A 24,659-nucleotide genomic window follows, 5' to 3' on the forward strand; every position below is an offset into this window, starting at 1 on the left:
AACCGAGAATGTAGAGTTGATAATCACAAATATAAAGAGTATTTCCATGGTGAAAGAAAGTCTCAAAAATACTGAAATGACTAGAGATTTATAGGAATGGAGGTGTTAGTATTATGGAAGAAAAGGAGTATTGGCTTTCCAAGCATGCTTTTTACCAAGGGTTAACAAAGTTGAGACATAAGTGGAAAATAAGGAAGTTGAAAATAGAAGGTTCAGAACACAATTTCCATTGCGTATAATGAGGGAATATGTGACAAGAGTGTTGAAAATATCAGTGAGATTAAGTGTAGGTAAATTTGTTTTACCACATCTTTTACAAGTAACAATATTGAATTGTTCTTTAGATTTAAACGCAATTTACAGTGGGTGTATCCAGTAGTCTTACGATGATACAAGCGTACTTCAAAATATTCATGGAAAATGTATATTATGAAATGAATATATTGATTTATGAAATGTTTGCAACAAAATACTGATCTTTTAATTCTACATTCCATAAACCTTATGAAATAACTTGTATGGAATTACCTGTTCATCTACTTGACTCCTGCGCATATATTCTACTTCTCCATTTTCTTAAAAATTATAAAATTGCTAGAAATTATTGCTGCAGTGATTACAAAACCTAAAATGATACATTACTGAGCACTCACTTTTTTTTTGTCTTAGTATTTGAAAATCACTTTCCTTTTAGTTTTCTCGTCCTTATCAAAAGAAGAGTAATCAAGAGCTAAGTTTACCAAGAGTTAAAAAATAGTCTTGATATGTATACAATTACAAAAGTTGATGATGATGACATTTTGTTTATGAGAAACATAGTAGCTAAATTACAATGCAGGGGCTGGTGCTGTGGCATAGTGGGTAGAGCAGCTGCCTATAGTGCCAGCATCCTATATGGGTGCTAGTTCAAGTTTCAACTGCTCCACTTCTGATCCAACTCTCTGCTATGGCCTGGGAAAGTAGTAGACACTGGCCCAAGTCCTTGAGTACCTCCCACATGGGAGATCCAGAAGATGCTTCTGGCTCCTGGCTTCAGATGGGCTCATCTCTGGCCAGGCCATCTGGGGAGTGAACCAGCAGATGTATGATTCTTTCTCTCTCCCCCCCACCCCGCCTCTCTGTAATTCTGTCTTTCAAATAAATAAATTCAAAAAATAAATAATAAATTACAGTGGAGATTTCCTGGATTCCAAAGAAATAAAATGAAGAACATTTGTATCATTACCTAAAGCAACATAATATACTTACCTAAAGAACGGAGAATAAGAATGACGCAATCTCCACCCCCACACACACACACACCCATACCTTTCTGAAAATATATGTGACTTTCTCTGTATTTTTATCCTCATACCATGTATGTGGTTGCTTCTGAGTCCATAAATAACCCAATCCTTCAATCTCAGATCACATCAGCAACTGTGACTTTATTCCCTCTTAGTTTACATTTTCACAAAGGCACTGAGGAGGAACTACTATCTGAGCATGGCCATATAATCAGTTCAAACAGCGAGACACTGATCATCTTAGATTTTGCTTTCTTGAATATGAAACACAGCTGCTTCTTCTTCTTCTTCTTCTTTTAGATTTATTTTATTTATTTGAAAAGCAAGTTACAGAGAAGGGGGGAGGGAGAGAAAAAGAGAGAGAATGAGAGAAAGAGAAAGTAGAATCCTTCCATGTGCTGGTTCACTCCCCCAAATGGCCTCAACAGTGAGGGTTGGGCCAGACCAAAGCCAGTAGCCACAAACTTCTTTTGTGTTCCCAATGTGGGTTCTGGGGCCCAAGCACTTGGGCTATCTGCTGTTGCTTTTCCAGGTGCATTAGCAGGAATCAGCATCAGAAGTAGAGCAGCCAGGAATCCAACCAGAGGCCATATGTGGCATCGTAGGTGGTGGCTTAAACCATTACACCAAAACACTAGCCCCACAGTTTTCTTAAAGTGCCAGTTCTGAAGGGAGAGAGAATAAGTGAGAGATGGTACTATTCTATGTGTAGGGATTTCTCTCTAGGTGGGAATAATAGGATTGTATTTTACCACATATATAATGTTAAAATGAAACATAAACATGTGAATGAAAAATTTGAGAATTAGTCATAAAAATACAGAGAATTCTTATTCTGGAACATTTTACTAGAATATTTATCTTTTCTTTCCTTCAATGACGATAAGAAGGAATCTTTCAGCAGACTGGCAGATTCTTATATACTCTGCATTGGATTCTCACACCAAGTATGTTCTACTTCTTCTCCATTAATGTGCTTTACACCGAATTGCAAATAATAACTATCATAAAAAACAAATAATGTGCCAATATGTTTATTTGACCCGAGCTCTTTTGAGATAATGTCTGAATTTTCTTGAAGACCACAGTGATCGGTGTTTCTGACTATGACAACCAAATAGTTAATTAGTGGTTGTGTTTCAAAAAGGATTAAAATATTTTGAGAATATGGTGAATCATGTGGCTCAGGCTTTTCAAAGATGGGAAATGTGAGAGAATCATTTTGGTCCTTACTATCATGTATCCATAAAATTTACTTAAGGCAATTGTTCCCTGCTTTCAGGATCAGACTTTCTTGAAGTCCTAGTATCATGACAATTCGTTTTAAAATGTACCCTTGTTTATACACAGAGAATAAATTGGACAAAAGTTGTTGCCTTGTCTAAGTTGATACCAACATAAACCAACAACTGAGTAGATAAATATTTCAACAACTGAAGTGTATATTTTATTAATTGGGAATCTATAGACAAAGTAGGCAATTGAAGGGAGGGAAAGTAGGTACTGACTTTATTGTCAAAGAAAACTTTCTTTGCATGTAGTTTCAGTGTAATGAGCACAGAAAGGAAGGTTTTGTTCTCTTGCTTGTGTACTTTCTGCAGCTTATTTTAAAGTTAGTAAATGTTTGCTGAATGTACCCTTTATTAAGGATGTGTGTGTGGGTGAGAGAGAGTGCAGGTTTGCCTTCCTTAGGCAAACTTCTTTGTGTGTTTAGCTATTTATTTTAATAAGACTGTGAACAAATTTCTCTGTTTCTCCATGGTTTAGAGAGCTCGCCAGGAAATAAGAATGGAAAGAATTTTCCATATTTTCAGACAATAGGAGCTGTGTAAATTATATTTAAGCACAAACTACAAGTTAGAGTGAAATTTTTCAGGACTTACTAATAATCAATTGTTAACACAAAAGAATACAAGTTGTATGGATAAATTACGTAGACATTTGGCATACTTAGCCTTATGTTTCTGGCTATATTCAAACGTATATTTATCAAAACATATCGCTTTAAAGTTCAGACCCTTCCTTTTAACTGATGTTCCCTAATAAATGATTGTCCCTTTCAACCTCACAGAATCTGAGCTTGGGATGTTTTGAGTTGAGCAAGGAAGGGTGTGTTTTATGACAATATTTGAATATTGAATTAAGCAATGGTTTCTTCAGATTTGGTTAAAAGTTTACTTCAGGAATATTTTTTTTTCCTCCTATCAAATTGAATGGTTATCTGAATTGGAAGAGCTAAAGACTAAATTCAGTCTATTGATGGGTTGCTGTCATTATCCTCTTGGATGGCAATGATCTGGTTGTTGTATTAAATATTAATGAACCTGGTAAGAAGGTAACTTTAAACTCTGTAAAACTTTATTTTAAATGTGGTATTGAGGATGTCTCAACTCATTTTTGCCTTAATTAAGAGTCTTATCACATCCTAATCTTGTAAAGTTAAGTGAAAAATCTTTAAAAAATAACACTTGTAATAGACATGCTAATATAACAGTTATGCTATAATGGTATTAAAGATTAAGAGACAGTAATTATACTACACAAACATACATGAACAATCTTCAAAAAGTTTATGAAAAAATAGGCATACACTTCAAAATATATATGAATGTTTCTATTTATAACTATATATTCAAAAAATACATATTCTCATATCCTAAAACTATTTCCTTGGGTTATGCATTTTCTTCATCTGGAAGTATATTGCTATTATAAGTGCAGGTAATATTAAAAACTGTTTTTCAAAATGATCTGTATGTATTGTTTTACCATGTTAAAATATTGTCTTCACCTCCCAATCATAAAGCTAATATGAGGTTAAATATTAATCCTAATTCAATTGGAGGAAATACATTTATTTTAACAGCATTCTATGACAAATGTGTTATTCAAAGAGATATCGATATCTGTTATTCTGTATTTTCCTGAAAAAAAATATGGAGCCAAAAAGAAAGACACTGTAAAAATGCTACTATTTACTCCTATTTTCTTCAGATTTTCTTATTTTTACCATCTATTTTGCATATTCTAAAATAACATTTACATATGTTTTTGAGTATACTTGGAACACACAGAGTTCATGGACATGAGCACCATTATTAGAGTGTCAACTTTTTCAAAACAATGATTATTTCTAATTTGTATTCTTTGACCAAGTCATTAAAAGTATTGCAAAGAAGGAAAGCTTTTATTTGGAATAATCTTCATACAAGTAAAAGCATTTAGTGTGTTTCTCAAGGAGATTATCACATCATGCAGTGTTTTGTCATTTTCCTATTCAGAAAAGAAGTGTTTCCTAGTTATGCTTTATTTTCATTAGCATATATTTTCAAAGTAGATGTTTTTCCCTGTAATCTATTTCTGTCTCATTTACAGAACTTCCTTCACCAAGGGGATAATTTCATAAGGATAAAACAGAGAAATGTTAGTGTTCTAGGGAGTCATATAAGTGTTACAATTCTGTGACCCAAGGATGAAACGAGAAACAATAAAGTGGTTGTGCTGAAGTTATATTAGTCTGTAGCTTGGATATAAATAAATAATTCAAAAGGCTGACTCTATTAGCAGTGACTGTATCTACAGAGATGTGCTTGTTTGTTAAAGTACATATCTTCAGGGATCTTTTACTCAAAGCTCTATGAAGAAAAAACATTTTTAAGACCTTGATGATGAGCATATTTTTCATGTGTCTTGGTTTTGCTCATTAAAATACTTAATTATAATTAAAAATATATATTTACGGGTGAGCCTTTAGGCTAGCAGCTTAGACACTGGTTAAAATGCCTATGTTTCACATCAGAGTACCTGGACTTGATTGTTAGCCCTGGCTCTTGACTCCAGCTTGTGCTCATGCAGCAGTTATGGCTCCAGTAATTTGGTTGCTGCCACCCACTGGGAGACTCTAATGACTTCTAGCTCAAGGGTCACGCCAGGCCAATCTCCAGGCCATTATGGATTATGAGTATTTGAAGAGTGAATCAGTGGATGGGCGATATCTCTTACTCTCTCCCCCTCCGTCTTTCTGTCTCTCTTCCTTTCAAATAAATACAAACTTTAAAAACATTAAAAATCACTCTTAAAGCCATTTAAACATTCACATCTAGATAGTTTGCAGACTTGCTAAAGAGTTCTCATCTAATATTACTATGATTAGTTTGTGTAATTTGGTTCTGTTTATTTTAAAATAAAATAATTGAAGCAACAATTCATTTTTTTAGAAAGAAAGTAGAAGTACAGTCCATAAACATTAGACCTTTCCAAATGTATCAGAAAGATACGTTTCATCGGCTATAACTGTAGCAGTGGTAAAAATTCAGCTTTCCTGCAGGCCCTTTTCAACTAAATTATTTACATCACTTTGTAAAAGTAAAATTTAGATACTCATATTAAAAAAATAAATTGGGATAACACGTCTGGTATCTTGCATGTATACTACATATTTAACCAGGAGAGGGACAGTAGATTCTTGAGAACAAACTCATCTTAGAGATAAGAACACTGAAGCAGTGGAATGAAGTCAGGTGTTGTAGAACTGAGGTTCGTGTCCGATTTCCCCAATTGTCATGTCCTAGGTTATTGTGTAATAATATTTTTATTACAAATCACTTATTCCAAATGTATACACTTTATTCAAATGTAGATATTATACAATATGCATGAATTTAAAACCCAACATAGGAACACTAAACTTACAAAAACACATTTTAAATTATTCTAAAGATAAAGTTGCATTTTCTTTTGTATTTATTTTAAAGGCTGAATGAGAGAGAAAGAGAGGGAGAGACAGATAGAGAAGTGTTCATCCACTGGTTCACTCCCCCAAATAGCCTTAAAGACTGCTGTTGGTCCAGGCTGAACTTAGGAGCCAGAACTGCATCCTGATCGCCCAAGTCAGTGACAGGGGCTCAAGTACGTGTGACATCTTCCACTGCTTCCCCAGGTTTTTAACAGGGAGCTGGATCGTAAGCATAACAGTCAGGACTTAAACTGGTGCTCCAATATGAGATGTGCCAACATCACAAGCAGTGGTATGACCCACTGTGCCACAACACCAGTCCCATTTGGTTGGTTTCTAGTGGACAATAAAAAATTAGTATTCATGCATGCTTTCCCTCCATCTGTGTCTGAACCCTTATCTCTTTTTGCTTATGCTATTACATAATATGTTGAAGTTTCAGGGTCAGTTTTAGAAAGTTTTAAAGTAAGAGAAGCATAATAAACTACTGATTTTGTTTAACAAATTTGCCTTGGAAAGACAATATTCAAATAACTGGCACAGCTTTGAATTTTAAATTCACTTTAAAACACTCTGGGTTTGAATCTGAATTTATTACTTGATTTCTTTGGCTGAAGGTTGACTTTCAGGCTGTTTAAAGACTGGCAGATAGACAGCCAAGTAATATTATTTAAAGGTCTAACTTTGGAAAATATTTTTTCATAATATAAAGTCACAATCATACTATTTGTAAGAAAATTCAATATAGTTTTCTTATTTCTCTACCACAGATATTTGAAAATATAGTTAGTATACTTCTCAGTGAAAATATTTTTTCAGAAATATTTTATCCTAAAATGCAAGATGGTTTGTGTTAGCTAATGCATATATTTACTTATTTAGTTTATGATTTATATATAGCACATTTATAAATGTATCAATACATATATTCAGGCAATTGTATAATTATTATTTTAAGATTACATACTTCATCAGAGTATTATACTGAGTATAATATTAATGAAATTAGTTCTTAACGAATACATCATTGATACAATAATATGTAATTATCTACATAAAACATTCATTCATAAGCACATTGTGCTCACATGTGTCCACACATGTAAGTACAATTCACAAATTCTTGCCTTTGCATAAAAGGAAAATATTTGCCTCATGGAAAATCTATTAATGTATCCATGGACTCACTTCCATTATTGGCTCATTTGTGCATCTTATGCCCGTTAATAGAAGTGCTATTAACATATTTTCTAATAAGTTAGATGGGTTTTAATTTTTTTTATTTCAAAGGCAGAGAGAGTGAGAGAGAGAGAGAAAGCGAACTTGAATTCTCTAATTCACTCTCCCAAATGCCCACAATTGTCAAGGTTGAGCCATAGCAGATGCTGAATGCCAGAAACTTGACATAGAAGTGCTGCAGAACTCCCCAAACTGTATCTGTTTGCTTCCTGCAGAAAGCCAATCACCGGCTTTAGAGTGGTGGAAGAAAGAAGGTGTTTTTTGCAGAGTGTAGAGCAAAGAGCTGAGCAGCTTCCCTTTAATTTTCAAGTTCCTTGAGAGGTTTGGGTAAAGGTCCTTACAAATTCAAGTTGGGCCGAGAGGTGCATGTTCACCTCTTGTCCAAGTTCCTGGCTGGTCAATAGTGCTTCAGGCCTTTCTTTGATTAGTCAGTGATATGGCATTCATTGGACAATTTTGATGCTGACCAAGTGGACTTCGGTCAGTCTGCAGGCTACATGCATTTGGTATCTACTTTCTGCCTTGAATCCAAAATTTCTTGAAACAAAGTTTTCATGTCGATACCAGCCATGATAGCATTATCTATTGGAAAAGAAAATGACTTAATGAGTCTAGTGTTACATCTCTGGAGGACCAACTGTTCCACCCCCTGAATTCAGTGAGTTAATTTTGGTAAGTGGTTGACTTGCTACGAAAAGGCAGGGAAAGGACACTTTAAGCAAAAGGGAACTTGGGGGAAGGCTAGGAGACTAGAGCCTGATAGTATCTAAAATCCTCATTCGAAGCATTCTATAGAGGGTTAGTTTCAAACTTGGTTCAGCTTACCCACATGGGTGGTTGAAACCCAGTTACTTTATCCATCCTTGCTGCTTCCTGGAGTTTGCATGGGTAGGAAGTTAGTGTCAGGAGCATGCCACCCAACCCCAGTACTTGAAATGAAGGACATGGACATCTTAACAACCATGCTAAATGTCTGGTGCATCAATTAATTTTAGAACTATGAATCTGACACTTTTTCAGAACTTGTTAGAAATTTTAACCAACTCCAGAAAAGAATGCATTGACAGCAATGTTGTCATGGATTAATTACTCATATGAAAATGGAATGTACTAGTGGTAGGAAGCAAAGACAACTGTTTATTTTCTCTTCCCTGAATTCTTTCAATTCAAACCAGAAGATTAACCAAAACTGTTCATTTTAAATTCTTAGTGAACACTTTATAATAGGACTGTGCTCATTGTTTTTGTAATTTGAAAATATTTTTAGTCAATCTATTATCTTATTAGAAGAAATTTCAGTTTTAGGTTTTAATTTCATGATAAATTAAAAATTCCTGAGAATTTTATGACTATCAACAGTAAAATAATATTAAATGCTTCATAAAACAACTGTCTTGAATATAATCCTTGTTAACCCTACTACTGAAAATGCCTGTTATTGCTTGAAATTAATTTGGGCAGGAGTTATTGTCTTATTTTATGTGTCTTGGAAGTTCCAAAGTCCTGCATTGACTGCATTCATTTATTTAAAATGCAGAATTAAGTTGCAGTGTGCAAAGCCAACTGACATTAATAGAGCTTTGCTCAAGCAATATAACATGTAATCCTTTCGTAATTTAAAACCTTTCAATGCATTACTGCTCTTGTGAAATGGCTTTAGAGTAAGGTAATAATACAAGGAGAGGGAGAAACCAATGGAGAAATTGTGAAGTGCAGAACATTAGTGTTTGAGGTATACTTTCTGAGGACAGTTTATTTCAATGCATGCCCATTGCAACTGGTGAAAAGAATTGCATGAAAGTCTAATATAGCATTCATGAACCATTAAAAGTGTCATAACATACATTGAAGCTGCTACGATTTGTGCTCCTCACCCTGGTAATTTTTCATTGTTCTTCCTTGGTGAGTAATGACCTGAAATTGCATCCAGTTTATCTATATTAAGTTATAGAGGTTGGTAGTAATTGCTTATAAAGGCATTTATAGCTGGATGTGGAGAAATATATGAACTTACTCTGTATTTATTTACTTAGAATTGCATTCACCTTCCCAGAGCTGGCACCCCACACCTCTACCTAGAACATTCTTTGGCACATGCAATGTCTAGTTCCCAGGGATTTGCTCTGCTGTTGTATACTTAGAGGGAAACTACCAAGTAACTTTGACATAGAGTAATACAGTTTAATTTTTGATCAAATTACCACAAATTGTACAAGAATGCAAAACTCTGCTTCTGTTTCCCTGGTTTTCATTAAATATTCTCCTGAAGAAAAAATGACAAAATCCAACCTAATGTAGTCCTCTCAAAAGCTGAAAATTTATTTTTGGAATACATTCTGTCTAGTTTCAGCTCTGTATCTTTATCTCTGTTTTTGCATCTGTTGATAGTCTCTTATGAAAAACCTCCTTGAAAGCCCTACATAGAAAATCAACAGAACACACAATCTTAGGAAATGGACAAATGACAAAGTTGCAAAACTTTTTTATAACAACCAAAATATTTAAGTCAAAAGATCACTCTGAAATACCACTTAAGCAATAACACACTGAGAGAAACCTATTTCTTGGTTACGGTACATGGCACCTCTACATTCTCCTAAATTTTTAGAATTGTTTGAAAAATGTCAGTCAGTCCATAATAGAGACTGTTATATTTTGAAATGGCGTATAAAAGAAAAAATTCTAAACAATGAAAAAAATAAATTGCTTCATCTGGTACTTCAGGTTAAACAACTCACTGGATTTCTTCAGTCTTTCTGCTCACATTCATATATTTTGTCCAGTCCTTTTTGACTTAGACTTAAGGTTTTTCTTGCACATAGAGGTTTCTTTATATCTTACCTGTTCTGAAGTACCTCAGCTCCATCTAATGTACTATCAAGTAGTAAACTTGGGTAAATATTATACTAATGCTTTCAATGTGGCCCACTTGCAACAGCAAAGTAAACAATAAGAAACATATTTTTGTTCTGTTCATTTCACTTGATCACAGGGAACTGTAATTGAGGAAGCCAACTAGTCTGCTTAATGGCCTACGCCGAAAGACAACACAAAATCTTCTTTTGTGTTATATAAATCCCCTGAATAATTGTGAACTTCTCATTGTTCATTGAGCGGTAGTGACTACCTCTATCTGGCTAATCTCTGCAAACCTGGGTTAAACGATAGTTGACTTCCTGGAACAGAGAGGAAAGGAAGCACTTCTGAGAAGAGGAGGGGGGCAGCCTTTGAGCCACAAAGAAGGGAGAAAAGCTGGCGTTTCTAGTAAAGAAGGTCTAACAGGGGAATTGGGAGAGCGGTGGAAGAACATGCAGGAAGTGAGGGAGAGTTTCGACAGGTTCCAGGGAGCGCTGAAGCAGATTTCAGGCAGCTTGCCCAGGAGAAGACTTGGGGTCTGCTGCCCCCAAAGATTAAAGAAGGTGGAATTTACAAAGTCCATTATTTGGGGACACATGGTAATGCCCAGAAGATGAACAAGAGCTAATTTATTCATTTATATACAGTGAAAAAATTCATTTATCCAGTTAATTAGCATATCACTAAGATGAAATTGCTTCTTGCTTTGAGTTGTTACTAAGTATTCAGTTGGAGGAACAAAACATAATGACTAAACCCACTGCTTTGTTTAATGTTCCCAATATATGAATTATCACCTGTGACAGTGATATACCAGTTTTTGGCAGTAACCTTTGTGACACAAATTGTAGGTCATGGTAATAGATTTTGCAATGAATTTATCTATTGGGGGTAAAGACACAAACACACTTACACATACAAGGGACACAAATAATTTATAACTCAGAGTTGCAAGCCAAAGTAGTTGAATATAAATGACTATAAAAATCTCATATTTATTCATTTTTACCCTAGTGGTGCTTCAGGCAGTGTGCTCTATTCTAGATAGAAATTGTCAGCAAGAGGAGCTTGCAACATCTTGGCGTGAAAGAAAGCAAATTTATTTATTTTTTTGAAATAAAAGATTTATTTATTTGAAAGGCAGAGTTTTATATATATATATATATATATATATGGCCTCAACAGCTGGAGCTGTGCCAATCCAAAGCTAGGAGCCACAAACTCTTTTGTATCCCCCATAGGGGTGCAGAGTCCCAAGTACTAGGGCCATTTTCCACTGCTTTCTTAGGAGCATTAGCAAAGAGCTGGGTCAGAAGAGCAGCAGCCAGGACTGGCGCCCACATGGGATGCCAGTGCCACAGGCGGCAGCTTTATAGAACCTGTCCCTATTTTTTTATATTTTAAATATTTATTTATTCATATGAAAGGCTTTTCATATAAATAAATAAATTTATTTACATGAAAGGCAGAGAGATAGGAAGAGAAGGGAGAAAGAGATCTTCTATTTGCTGGCCCACAGAATCCATGGCTTCCCAAGGCGGGGCAGGGACTCAAGTCTGTAGTTATCGTCTACTGCCTTCCTGGGTACCTTAGCAGGAAGGTGAATAGGAAGGAAGTAGCCAGAAGTTGAACCAGCCCTCCTAAATGGGGAGTGAGAATTACAAACTGCAGCTTAATCCACTGCACCGCAATAAGCACCCCTATATTTATTTTAAATCAAAATATATGTCTCCCAGCATGAATAAGGATGCATTCAATGAAGACAGCTAAGCATGTTAGTTTTTTTTTTTTTTTTTTTTCTAATCATGAGTAAAGATACCTGGAAAGAAAGCCAATAGAGTATCATGCTTAGAAAACATTACAATGACTATGGATCCAGGCTCAAGGCTTCCTGATCTGATACAGAATAAGTTTCAAGACACTGAATGATGACAATCAATTTTCAGAAATAAGGAGAAGTTATACTATGGATCATTCAAAGTAGGAATTTTATCAGTTCCTATAAATATTTATAGAAATTTGTGCTTTGATATAACTGAATCATAGAAATGTTCAAAGAGTACATTTCTTGTCTGCTTGTCAATAGCTAATTGTTCCTATGTGCGTCTGAGGGTATTTTAGAGTCAGGAGCCATTCGGTGTGTTTATATTTGACTCCCGACAAATACAACCAGATAAAATGTTCGTTGGGAAATTACTGAAGCCCACTTCTCTCTAGTCCTTCAATTTCACCAGCAGCCTAAACATTTAAATGATTCCAGAGTAGCATGTCAAGACAAAACAAAACTATCAGTGTATCATAACTAGGCAGGCTAGTGACATAAGCATGTAAGCAGAGGGAGGGTTTGGCTGTGTTAATTACAGAATTGCGAATTGACCTTGGAATTACTAATGTGAAAACCGTTGGTGATACTGGTGGAGCACTTGCAGTGGAAATGCGGTGACAAGAATCTGATACACGTGATTCTGGATAGGAGTGATGCAGAAAAGTTGAAAACTCCAAGTATAAGCAATTCCATTAATGTGAATTACTTAACTATTAGAGTTTTCATGTCCAAAAATTTAGGAATGTGTTACAAGTCTTCATGAAAGGAATTCTTAGTTTATTAAAACAAGTAGAAATCGCATTTTATGTGGGACTTTTCAACCAATGGAATTGTTATTTAGTGAAACTTATAGCACAAAATACAAGGCTACTGCCTCCATAAAGATTGCAGAGAATATAACAAACAGCACAACTGATTTTTAGCAAACAGCCTTGATTTTGTAAGAAGATAGGTGGAGTAATAGAATAATAGTACACATGTTGCTCCTGTGTTAGAGCTGTGAGGTAAATGGAAAGCAACCCCTTTTAACAACAACAACAACAAAAATAGCTGCTTCTTATTTATGATTATATGATCTTTCATCAAACTTTTGTTGCTTTTGCCATTGATATTTTGCTCTTGATATCATGGCTATGAAGTGCTTTCTTAGGAATTTGTGTCAAAAATGAAAGAGCTAAAGCACCTGATTTTGTGGTAAGATTGAGTAGATACTTCTATAGGTAGTGAATAGCAATTTTCCAAGGAACTACAATGGGCGTTTTGGGAAGCAAGATTTATCCACATGTTCAAATAAAGACTATTGATTGTAGGTAATAGAAAACATCAAATGGGTTTTAAAATACAAAACAAATGTATTTGCTGTGATTTCTATTGAACATGATTGCTGTTATTGAGCTCTCAACCACTCAGGCATGGTTTGCGTATGTACCCTGCATTATTAAATCTGATTTTGCAAATCCATCTTAACCATAATTCATTGTATATTTATTCACATTAAATTTGGAAAATATTAAAAATTTTTTGTTGAGAGAAATCTTGATATTTTGAAAATAAACCTCTCCTTTCCAGTCCCCAACTGTCCCTGAAGTAGAAACATGTTAAGAAGGATCATAGTTAACAAATTGCTTTTCCCTTAAGAATGATTTTCCTTAAAATTTTGGCTATTTATAATATTTGAACTCAAAATATTATTTACAGTTCTATCCTTTTCTTTTTTGTCTTTGACTCATGGTTGTGTAATTCCCATAGGCGATCTACACTCTAACACTGAAAAAGTTCTGGAAAGTGAGGAAGTGACAGTGAGTTACATGTTTCCTTTGATGTCATTCACTGTCCTGTAAACAGGTTGCTCCATAATGAGACACTGGAGACTCCTACGGAGGGAAGCTTGCTTGGTGAAAGGATTTGCCTGGATGTCACAGTCATGTTGCAAACAAACTCGTATTGCTTATGATATGTATTTCCTTGGGAAGATTGAGAGAAGACATGATATTTAAAGTTCACACTTAGCAATGACACCATGTATAAAGTACCTATCCTGTTATTTCACTTTTATTAAGTCCAATCCTAAAGCTTCTCATCATTGGTTCTACTGTTGAACTGAAAGCACTAATAACAACATCTTTCTATTCTCAAATCAGTCCTCACGTTTCTCATGGTTGAACTACTATTGAATGACTCATAAGTCATGAGAATTTATATGTCTTTGTATATATAGTTCCTTCTGTTGAACATGTGCTAACCATGGTACACCTTCAGTCTGTCTCTCAATACTCATCAGACTTAAAAGTGTAATAATTCTCTCGTCTGTCCCTAAACAACCTCTGCATACATTTTCACATATCATGATGAATATTTATTTCCATGTCTGGATCAACTGCTATTTTCTTATCTGTTAATGGGTTGTCTTTTCTATTCATCTATAGAGATTTCTTGTGGGTAATACATGCATTCTTATATGTTACAATGTAAAGCATTATACACATATGTTTGTCAGGTTCATAGGAACTACATCTGTTAAAAAAATATGACAGGCTAAATAAAAAATACATGCTGAGGAAGAATATATCACATCGATGAAAGAGCAAGGCCAAAATTCTCTATAGTGTGCTGTTGATGGCCAAAGAAGTTTTATATTATGTGTGTGTGTGTGTTTGTATGAGCTGTAATCTTACTGATATAAGATGGACCTTAGTTATGGACATTTAAAAATTTTTAAATTTCTAGTTATTTATTTTTGCTTTTTTTTATTTGAGAGTTGGAAAAACAGAGACAAAGAGACAGAAATCTTCCATCCACTGATTCACTCCCCAAATGCCCTCATCAACCAAGGCAAGGCTGAGTCAGGAACTCCATCCAGGTCTACATGTGGGTAGCAGGGATCCAAGTACTTGAGCCATCATTTGTTGCCTGTCCAGGGTGCACATGAGCAGGATGTCGGTTTGGGAGTGCCTACCAATACTTGAACTAGGCACTCTAATATTGAATATGGATGTTCCAAATGAGATCTTAACCATTGCAGCAAACTCTAGCTCCTGACATTTTCAAAAGTGCTCCCATCCCCGTGACTGTAATACACAGCAGGATGGGCAACGCAGCTGGGCCTCAGAGATTTAGGAAATGTTTCTTAAAAAGAAAAAGTGTATAATGCATAAGATATTTTAAAAATATTAATCATCAAGAGACTAGGAAGAGGCATTGAGTAATTACAATGTCTAGGAACATCACAGGTGAAAATAACTGTTTTAATTCCAAACCTGTTTTCTTGTGTTTATTTTTGTGTTCTGTGTGTGTGTTTTGTTTTTCTAAAAAGATAAGGAAACTGCTGTGGAGAAGTATCAAAGAAAGGCTACGGCAGTTAACCATGAAGTTGTTCAAATTTAGAAAGAACTGCTGGGAACAACATTTTACAAACTACAGATAACAGAAATTTAGACTGATAGCAGATATTAAAATGGCAATCACCAGAGTGGACAATGTGGCAAAGCTGGGTAAGCCATCACTTTGTACGCCCACATCATATGTCAGAGACTGGTGCCAGTCCCAGGGACTCTGCATTCGTTCAAGCTCTTAGCTAATGCCCCTGGGAAATAAAAGATGATTACTCAAGCTGAATCATGCCAGTCACATGGTATAGTTTCAGGTTTCTGGATTTGGCCGGTCCATCCTTGACTATTTTGGTCATCTGGAGAGTGAACCAATGGATGAAAGACCTCTCTACCTCTCACCATTTCTATCATTCTGCTTTTCAAATAAATAAATCTTTAAAAAAAAGTCACCATACCTTGAATTACACATAAAGTGTCCCTAAGAGGAGATGTTAAACAGGGTTCAAATTAGTTATTTGTAGAAAGGACAGGCATAAAATATTTTTTTCATGCTTAAAGGTTGATCATATGGCTAGTTAAGGGTCACGCCTTCTTACTTGTCACGGACTTATGTCTCTGAAACAATTATCTTTAAAATATAACGTCATTGTTTTATAACAAGTTTAAATATATAAAATAGTGTGCTTAAATTGAAAATATAGTGAATTTAATATGCTAAAATTGAAAACTCATTAATTTGTTAGAGTTAACATCTTGACAATACCAGCCAAACAGATTTTTCCTTCAGCTGGGGACAGTAACATTTCAGTATAAATAAAAAAACATGACCTAGTTTGAAAAAAAAAATTCCTTCCTAATATCATAAAAATATCTGTAAACATTATAGTCTAATGGAAGAAGAAAGAAAATATGTCCATAATGAACTTCCTCTGGGAGTATTACAGTACCTTCTTGTTAAATAGAAAACTTAGAAACTAAAATTCATGCTTAATAAGTGCCTGAGTAGCAAACATTGTAAACATTCTTTGCTCTGAATCTTAGAGATTTAGGAAAGAAGGAATCAAAGAAATGAAAGTGATGAGGGAAATGGAAAACAGACACTATTTTTACAGAGAAAGAAGCAATTCATAATTTAGTATCTTATGTTCTACAATTTATATCCATTGCCAAGTGAATTATTTTCATTCATCTGTATTCAAAAATATCTTCCATATAGTACAGACATAATGAACTAATATTTTTGGACAGAAATCTTTTCATTTTTTCCTATTTCAAATGCAAAACTCATATGGCAGTTCATGTGGCAGATAAGGATATAGGGAATAGTACCAGAAAACCAAATAGTAGGGCAAGCTTGGGAAAAAATTTTGTCTCAATATCCTCACCAGTAAGTGGAGATAATAATAATGCCTTTGTCACAATTCTATGGTGTATAATGAATCTTAAAACCTTAAATAATACCTCACCCAACAGTAACTCCTTGAAAGTTTTAGCTGTTAGAGTATTAAGTATAATAAGTAAATATTCCTTACAAAAAGAAGAGACAATGGTAAAATAAGGCTATATTTATTTAATTTTAGTAGAAACATGTTGACAATTTATCCTGGGAAATTTAAAAATATTTTTAGTAAAGGCTCAATATTAATGCACATGTCTATGAGTATAGACCCTTGTTAGCCCAAATGGTATTACTTTTACTGGGCTCTTATTAACAAGCCGTATCTCTCAATAGACACTCTGAATTTGGAGTAGTTTGTCACAATTATTTGGTAATCTCTTTCAGTGTAACTCACACAGCAAAAGTGACAATATTCCTGTCACTCCTCAGAAATGTCCCAGCTCTGCCGGTTTCCACATTCAGGAGAATGAAGAAAGCCATTATGAGGTATGCCCTATCTCTATAGAGACCATGTTAGAACCGAACAATTTCATTTTCATCATGATTTTAAATATTCTATGATAACTATTTTAAATATTTTCTTTGCCAACCTTTTTTATAGTCACATTTTAATACCAGTGTATTTTGAAATAACTTTAAATTAGCAATTTTAGAAGAAAAATCCAACAATAATCTTTTTCATTTTGATTAATGGTCCAACTATTAAACATGATGTTCATGATTGAATAAAAGTGTGGATTTTTACCTCTTATTGGAGCAAATAATGACAGCTTTTTTTAAATTCTTTTTGTTGTTCTAAAAAATATGCAAATTTATGTTGGCTGGTTGCTTTGCTTCACCCTCAATATTCACGGAAGATTAAAAAAATCTGTAAAATATGAACTGGTTACATTGAAATTTTCACTAATAATTTCTTCTGTTTACTATTTTTATTGTTTGTTTTTTTATTTCCCTGTATGTTTTAAAGAAATAATTACTTTCCTTTAAAAACAATGAGTTCAACTATAATAAAATATAGGAAATCTATGGTTTTTTTTTAATTTGTCTATTGCAGTGGCAATTATTCCACCAAGGCTGGATGCAGAAATACATTACCTATTTTAATTGGGTTAAATAACACATATAACATACCATCTTAATTATTTTTTATATGCACAGTTCTGTAGTGTTAAGTATATTCACATTGATGGCAATAGAAGTTCTGCATTATTAAGGAATTATATTTTTAAATTAACTCATATTAAAGTGTTGCTGTGGAATTCGTTTCTGAGAGGAAGAGCGTGGTGGGGCCAAGAGGAGCAGAGTCACCACACAGACCCCGGGAGTCGGGTGAAAGCAGGCCTGAGGCAAGCAGCCTGCAGACTCCTTTATTTCAGTTGCTACAGCTGCTTATATAGCTAAGGCAGCCAATCTGGTCAAGGGGCAGTCTATGCCCTAACCAATCACAGCCTGTTGCCAGGCAGTTTCCAAAGCCATCCAATCACAGCCTGTTGCCAGTCAGGCTCTGTTGCCAGGCAGTCTCTGAAACCATCCAATCGCAGCCTGTTGTCAGTCAGGCTTTGTTGTCATGTGGTTTCTGAAGCCATCCAATCACAGCCTGTTGTCAGTCAGGCTCTGTTGTCGTGTGGTTTCTGAAGTCATCAATCATGACCTGTTGCCAGGCAGTTTCTGTTGCCCGTGGCTATCTTGGCATGACCTTCTCATTCCACCACATTTCCCCCTTTTCGCTTATTTTTGAGCAACGGGAGGCATGACTCTTGGCCATACCATTGTTGACCCCGTTTCCATGTGGTCTCTGTACGTGACTGTGCCTGTCTTAGGTTGTCCCCCAGGGGATCTTACCCATCATTAACTAAGTAGTGCTCAAAACGGGAGACCACAGGAGTGCTTGCTCAGATGGGGGTAGGAATGAGGAACAGTGGTAATCAGGAATGTCATGCCCACATGTAGGCTGTGGACCATTTGAGTGGCTGACCAGAGCTAGTGGGGTATAAAACAGTAGCGGATGTGGCTATGGGCAGTTTCTTGGGGTAGGATGATAGTGCAAGTGCGTCTGCTAACAAGGCAGACTCTCAGTCTTCTTCAGCTGGTTCTGGTTGGCTGTCAGTTGCAGGCTTGATGTTTGGCTGGTACCCAAATGGGCTGTTCCGCATTCTCTGGAAAGATACAAGCATATCCTCTACCAATGGTTAGCAGAAGCCTTTTTACAGGCATTGGAATCCAGGGCCTGAATTCTGCATCTGCTACTACATTAATGGCAAACATGTAGGTGCAATAGGCTCTAGTAGCTGCCTAGGGAAAGAGCCTGGGGTGCCTGGGAACTGCCACAAATGTGGGGTTCTTCACTGGGTGTGGATGGGATGACCTCTCATGGGTTATTGCCTCGAGGTCATCTAAGTTATCCCACAAGTACTTGGGGGGTGGCTGAGCAGGCATTGGTACCTTGTCTGCTGTCATGTCATTTTCACCGTCAGAGCTCTCTCTCCCTAAATCATCAACTGTTGCCTGTGAGGCAGAGGCCTGGAGTGTCAGGCTCTTATCACTCACAGATTCATTATGTTTGGTAATCTGCATGGGATTCTGAGAGGGGGGTATCTTTCCCATGTTTGAGTGTTTAAGAGCAGCACACCATGTCAACTCTAGCCAAAGGAAAGAGACCCACAGCGCTGCTGCCATAACAATGTAAATTCCTAGCACCTCAGTGGTTGATGGCATTATGCAGGGGTTCCCTACTTTAGACAAACAGACAGTGGTGTTTCAGATCGTACATATGTCCTGTGCTTAGTGGGGGACTTCCTTGATTCGTTAGGTCAAGACCGTATGCCCACACAGCGTCTCCGGAGTGTCACCTCTCTCGAGTGAGGGAAGATGACTTGGTTCCGAATTCTGGGATGACTATCATTTTGAAAAGCCCCAGAAGTATGGTAGATTGGATAAAACCACTTTGATCAGTAGTGAACAACACAACTTCTTTGTGGATGAGTAATTAGCTGTAGCCTGAAATGGATAAGGTAATATTTTGGACAGTTTTATCTCCTAAGTCTTTCTTCACATATTTATCTTCATTTCTACCACCCCCCCCCCCAATTTTTAGGCCTAAATATTCCCAAAGTTTTTTCTAAATGTCAGCAAATATGCCTTTTTCTCTTTTGTTTTTATTACTTCCTTTATCTCTCTTTATCCAGAGATTAAACCACTTGAAAGTTTAAAAAATAGCTCTCATAGTTTAACTCTTTGATGTTTTTATTATTTATGTATGTTTCAAGTATCCAGAACAGTAGAACTCCTCCCATTAATCACTGACAACGACATGATGTTGCCTACCATGTAGAAGAAAAAAAATTGTTATTCATAAAAGATAAAAAGGCCTACTTAGAATGTTTTGAAATCTAAATTCTAAATTTCTAATAATTCTATTTGTTTTATTTTAATAACATTTTATCTGTATGTTTTGTGAGTAAAAAAAATCATACTCCTAAGTACAACTCTTTGATTACCAAAAGTACAATGATATGAAGTGTTTACTGAAAATTTTTAAAAAATTTTTGTAGAGAATTTAAATGAAAAATCAAGTAATTTTTTTCAAGCATATTTTTTCTCAACTGGATGTTTTATAAGGCCTAAAACTCATTTTGTATAGGGTTTATTGAAGTTCTAGGGAAGTTGAATAAGATTAAAAAACGTTATACAAAGTTATTATGTTTATTTAGATTATTAGTCCAATTATCAAAATATATGAAAGTAAATCTATTGTGCCATATTTATAGCAAGGAAAATAGATAAATTGCTTTTAGAAATCTTTTTTCCACAACTTTTCATTGAAACATCATGCTTCCATTGTAATCTGAATGGTTTTGAGCTAAATTTTCTATAAATTCTTCTCTGTTTCTGGCCATCTGCAAAAAGATGATGATAACATTGAAAACTTATACTTTTGTCACTCATACTCTATGCCAGGGAATGTTTCAGGAATTTTCTGTGCACATTCATCCATTATTTGACCAGTTTAAATGGCTTTTTAATCATAATATAGTACACTTACTATCAAGTTTGTATTTTTTTAGTTGTGGACACATAATCTCTGATATTTCTTATAAAATAAAACCTTAAGAGAAAACAGAAGTTGTGCTAACCTTAACATTCTAAAAAGCATTGTGAAACACATTTTCTGTGTAAATCCTTAATATCTGTAGAAAAGAAACTATGTAATTTTAATGACCAATTCATGAAAAGTTGTAAGCTGAGGATTAATCATTTTGAGAATTAATAAAAAAGGTGACTATAACTTACAAAGTTGACACCTGCAATGTTATTTTTTCTTTATATTGAATCATGCAATAAACCTGATAAACGTATGTATTTTCCTAGATTTATTTTCCCCCAACATAGACTTTCTCTTTTTATAAATTTAATAAAATTAAAAAGAGGATGTTTGTTGTGTTTAACATAGGTTCTTAACTATGTAAAACTCCACTGCTATTCAAATGGAGTCATAGTCTGTACCAATTAATACTGATTAATCTGAATTAAATTATTAAATTTGTGTTATGACATTAGATACAAAATGAGACCAAGGCTGATGTTGCCTTTATATTCTTAACCCACCGCATGTAACTTATATATATTGATTATTGCTTACCTATATTGAAATGTTAATATCAGCTTTTGAGAAATTTTGTCACCAGACATTACTAAGTATTTCATTAATGTTATAGCGATTTTTCTAAGGTATCACTGAGTCAAAAGCATGCTACGATTTGATATTACTAGGGAAATGCTTTCAAGTAAGTTCTAACTACTTATTTATGAAATTTTTAATGTGCATCCTTCTTTAAGACATATTAAAACAAAGTAAAATTTTAAAATTAGAGTTGTTGAAATTGATCCTATTTAATACTGACAACCACTTAATAAAGTAGGGAAGATTATTATTCTCATTTGACAGATGGAGAAACTGAGACAGAGAGCTTTCCCATTTGATCAAATTCGGTCGGTAGTTAGTGAGACTGAAATATGACCATAACATATTGCTTCAACAAACTGCAAAAATAACTAAGTTGTGATATTGTTTAAGTACAAAGAAACAATAAAAAAACCCTCACAGGCTATTTGACTGAGGGACCAGAGAGATTGTGTATTGATATTGCTGAAGCATACGACAGCTGGAGATGAAAGATGTATTAGCTTATGGGGGGGGAAGCCATTGTAATCCATAAGCTGTACTTTGGAAATTTATATTCATTAAATAAAAGTTAAAAAAAAAAAAGAAAGATGTATTAGCTTGCACTAGGTCACATGGTCAGCTATTAGCAGCACTAGAATCCAAGGGGTTCTAAAGTTTGGGTAATCTAATGACTCTTCCTGAAGAACACACAAAAATTGTCCCAGAAAACAGTTCATATTTGAAATTCTCTTCTAAATTAGATGTCAGGTAAAGTGTGAAATTTAAACTAACTGTCATATTTAAATTTTCTCTTCCTATCATAACTTCATCATTGAATGCATAGAGCATCTTAATGGTTAAAATAAAATACAATAAATAAATGAAAAACTATACATTATTTTCATACCAAAAACATATTTCATCTTACTAAGCAACTTTGATTTATAAATTTAATTGCCGCTTACCTTCCATTATAGCGCATCCCCTTTACCCATGGAATAGCTTAGAATACAATCAGATAGCATTTTCAGTCTCTGTATTCTGCTATCTATCTCTAGGAAAATGTCTCATAGTTAATGAAATTCACACAAGACTGCATCTCAGTCTGAGTAGCTGTTGCTTGTCACTGTTTTTGATGCATAAGCTAAAGAATTTTTACAAAATGGTCTACTGTATGAATTTTTGAGATAAGACTTTTCCCTTGTAGGGATGAAATCCAAAAATCAATGTCAGATGGAAATCTTAGCTCTAAGAGTTAGGGAGAATGGTGGAAGTATTTTAAAATAAATGTGAATTTTAGCCACAGACTTTGGAAATGTAGCAGTTATCATGAGTGTGAAATTCATGGGTGCAGATGGTTGATTAAGATATCCCAGGAAGGGCCTCTGCTATAAATCTCCACAGCAAAATTGAGAAAAACATTTTGATAATGAAAATACTTTGACTTTTTATTTAAGTTTATAGCACAGATTTTTCTGGATTCACAAATTTATGAAAAGCAAATTATCAGTTTCATAAAATTGCCAATTGTGTCAGATATTGTGATGGGAATATTGAATAGAATAAAAATAGGTGGTGAGTAAAAGGAGTTGTGTGGGAAGAGAACTAAAATGCATTAAACTGTTACTATATATCTTGTGTTTTACATTTACAATCTTATTCAAGATGATAATCTTCAAGGTACATACAATTTATCCCAGTTAAAGAAGAAATTATGGTTGTATATTGAGCCAGTGACAAACCGAAGGCAGACTGAAGTCTAGAGTATGATGGGACTCTGTTTATAACACATCCTATATATTAGTCAGCTTTTTTTGCTTTAACAAAAATACTGATAGGTACACTTGGGAAGGGAAAGATTTATTGAGGCTTACAGTTTGGAGGTTCACAGATCAAGATCAGACCATCCTTTAGTCTGATGTCTAGTGGAGGATGGCAAAAGGGGAACATATATGGAAGAATGATCACATGGTGAGTAAGATGGCAGACACAGAGGAAGCACACTCCTCTTAGGTAACCAACTCTCTGGCAAGAACTACTGAGCACAAGCCCTAAATGACCTAGAGAACTCTCATGAGGCCCACCTTTTAAATGTCATAATTAGACCAAATTTCCACCCATAATCCTTCGACTGTTAACATGAATCTTTGGGACCCTAATGATTTGACACCTTTGGAGAACCAAGTCCTGTTTCTAATACCTATGTGTGATAATATTTGCAAGAAACCTATGAAGATCATTTTATTTCACACTATTAAACTTATGCTTGCACATTTTTAATATATTAATGTTAGAAGAGGTGTAAACAAATATATAGATGTGCAAATTTGATCAACTACACACATTTTCTTTGAGATGTGGACTGATGATTTTTAAAATGTGATTATAATACAACCTTTAAATCACATAAACTGGAACTGAATGCTAGACATTCTTTATTTTATACCCACAAACATGATGTTGGGGATGTTCTTTGCAAGGAAAGCAAATTATCATTTTCTGCTGTTTTGCTTCTCCATAACTCTACTGAAACCTGTGTATGAGTCACAAATTAGTAATCCCTCCCTATCTCCTTCTTACTTCCTTTGTTCCTTGCTTACTTTTTTTTTCCTCCTTCTCTCTTTCCTCAAATAAATGGCCTGCAAATAAACCAGAAGCAATATTATAAAGTGCAAAGGACATAATGCTGAGCAAGCAGATAGGGTTCATTGTGTGTCAGATATTAGAGTTCAAGGGAATACACTCATCTCAACACATTACCATAAAGTATAACAGTGTTAACATAAAAGATGTGCAAGACACAAGACAAATATATACAGGAGGAATTTAACCAAAAGAAACAAAAATATTAACATAGGACTAAAGGAGTTTGCTACGATAAAGTTCAAGAGTAGTGTCATGGGTGGTAGTAGAAAAATAAAAATGTTTATTTTATTTGAATCTTTAATTTAAAAATTTTAACAGACATATAAAATGGTGCATAATTTGAAGTACTATGTCATGTTTTGTTACATGTATGTATTGTATAATGTCCCATGGGGTAAATATATTTAACCTTTCAAGCTTTATTCTCTTCATAGTGAAACACTCAGAAGTCCTAAGTTCTAGTTTTCATTTTTATAGCAAAATATACAGTAAATTAACATTTTCTGTAGAATAGAACAGCTGAATTATTTACTGCTATCTATCTCTAACTTTGTGTCTGTCAATCAACCTTTCCAAATTCCTCCCTCCTCACTTTCTTTCCAAGACCTGGTAACCACAATTGAGTTTTTAACTTCTATAAGATCATCTATTTTATTTTTAGAATCCATATATGAAGAGATT

The 24,659-nt window shown here is 34.7% G+C and overlaps 1 protein-coding gene across 8 annotated transcripts in view; it reads left to right on the plus strand.

Annotated features, from left to right (window-relative positions):
• Positions 1–24,659, plus strand: part of PCDH9 (protocadherin 9) — a 980,195-nt gene that overhangs the window by 321,482 nt on the left and 634,054 nt on the right. For 3 of the 8 annotated variants that reach the window (XM_002712982.6, XM_008260042.5, XM_051850627.3), the window contains exon 3: positions 17,054–17,155. The exons of 3 other annotated variants lie outside the window; for them this stretch is intronic. In XM_002712982.6, the coding sequence (XP_002713028.1) occupies positions 17,054–17,155 (102 nt within the window). The remainder of the gene's footprint in view (positions 1–17,053; positions 17,156–24,659) is intronic. 2 more of the 8 variants (XM_051850628.3, XM_051850629.3) reach the window with 1 other exon arrangement.

This window comes from Oryctolagus cuniculus, chromosome 9 (genome assembly GCF_051225735.1).
Source record: "Oryctolagus cuniculus isolate XC-2025 breed Fujian yellow rabbit chromosome 9, ASM5122573v1, whole genome shotgun sequence".
Lineage (NCBI taxonomy): Eukaryota > Metazoa > Chordata > Mammalia > Lagomorpha > Leporidae > Oryctolagus > Oryctolagus cuniculus.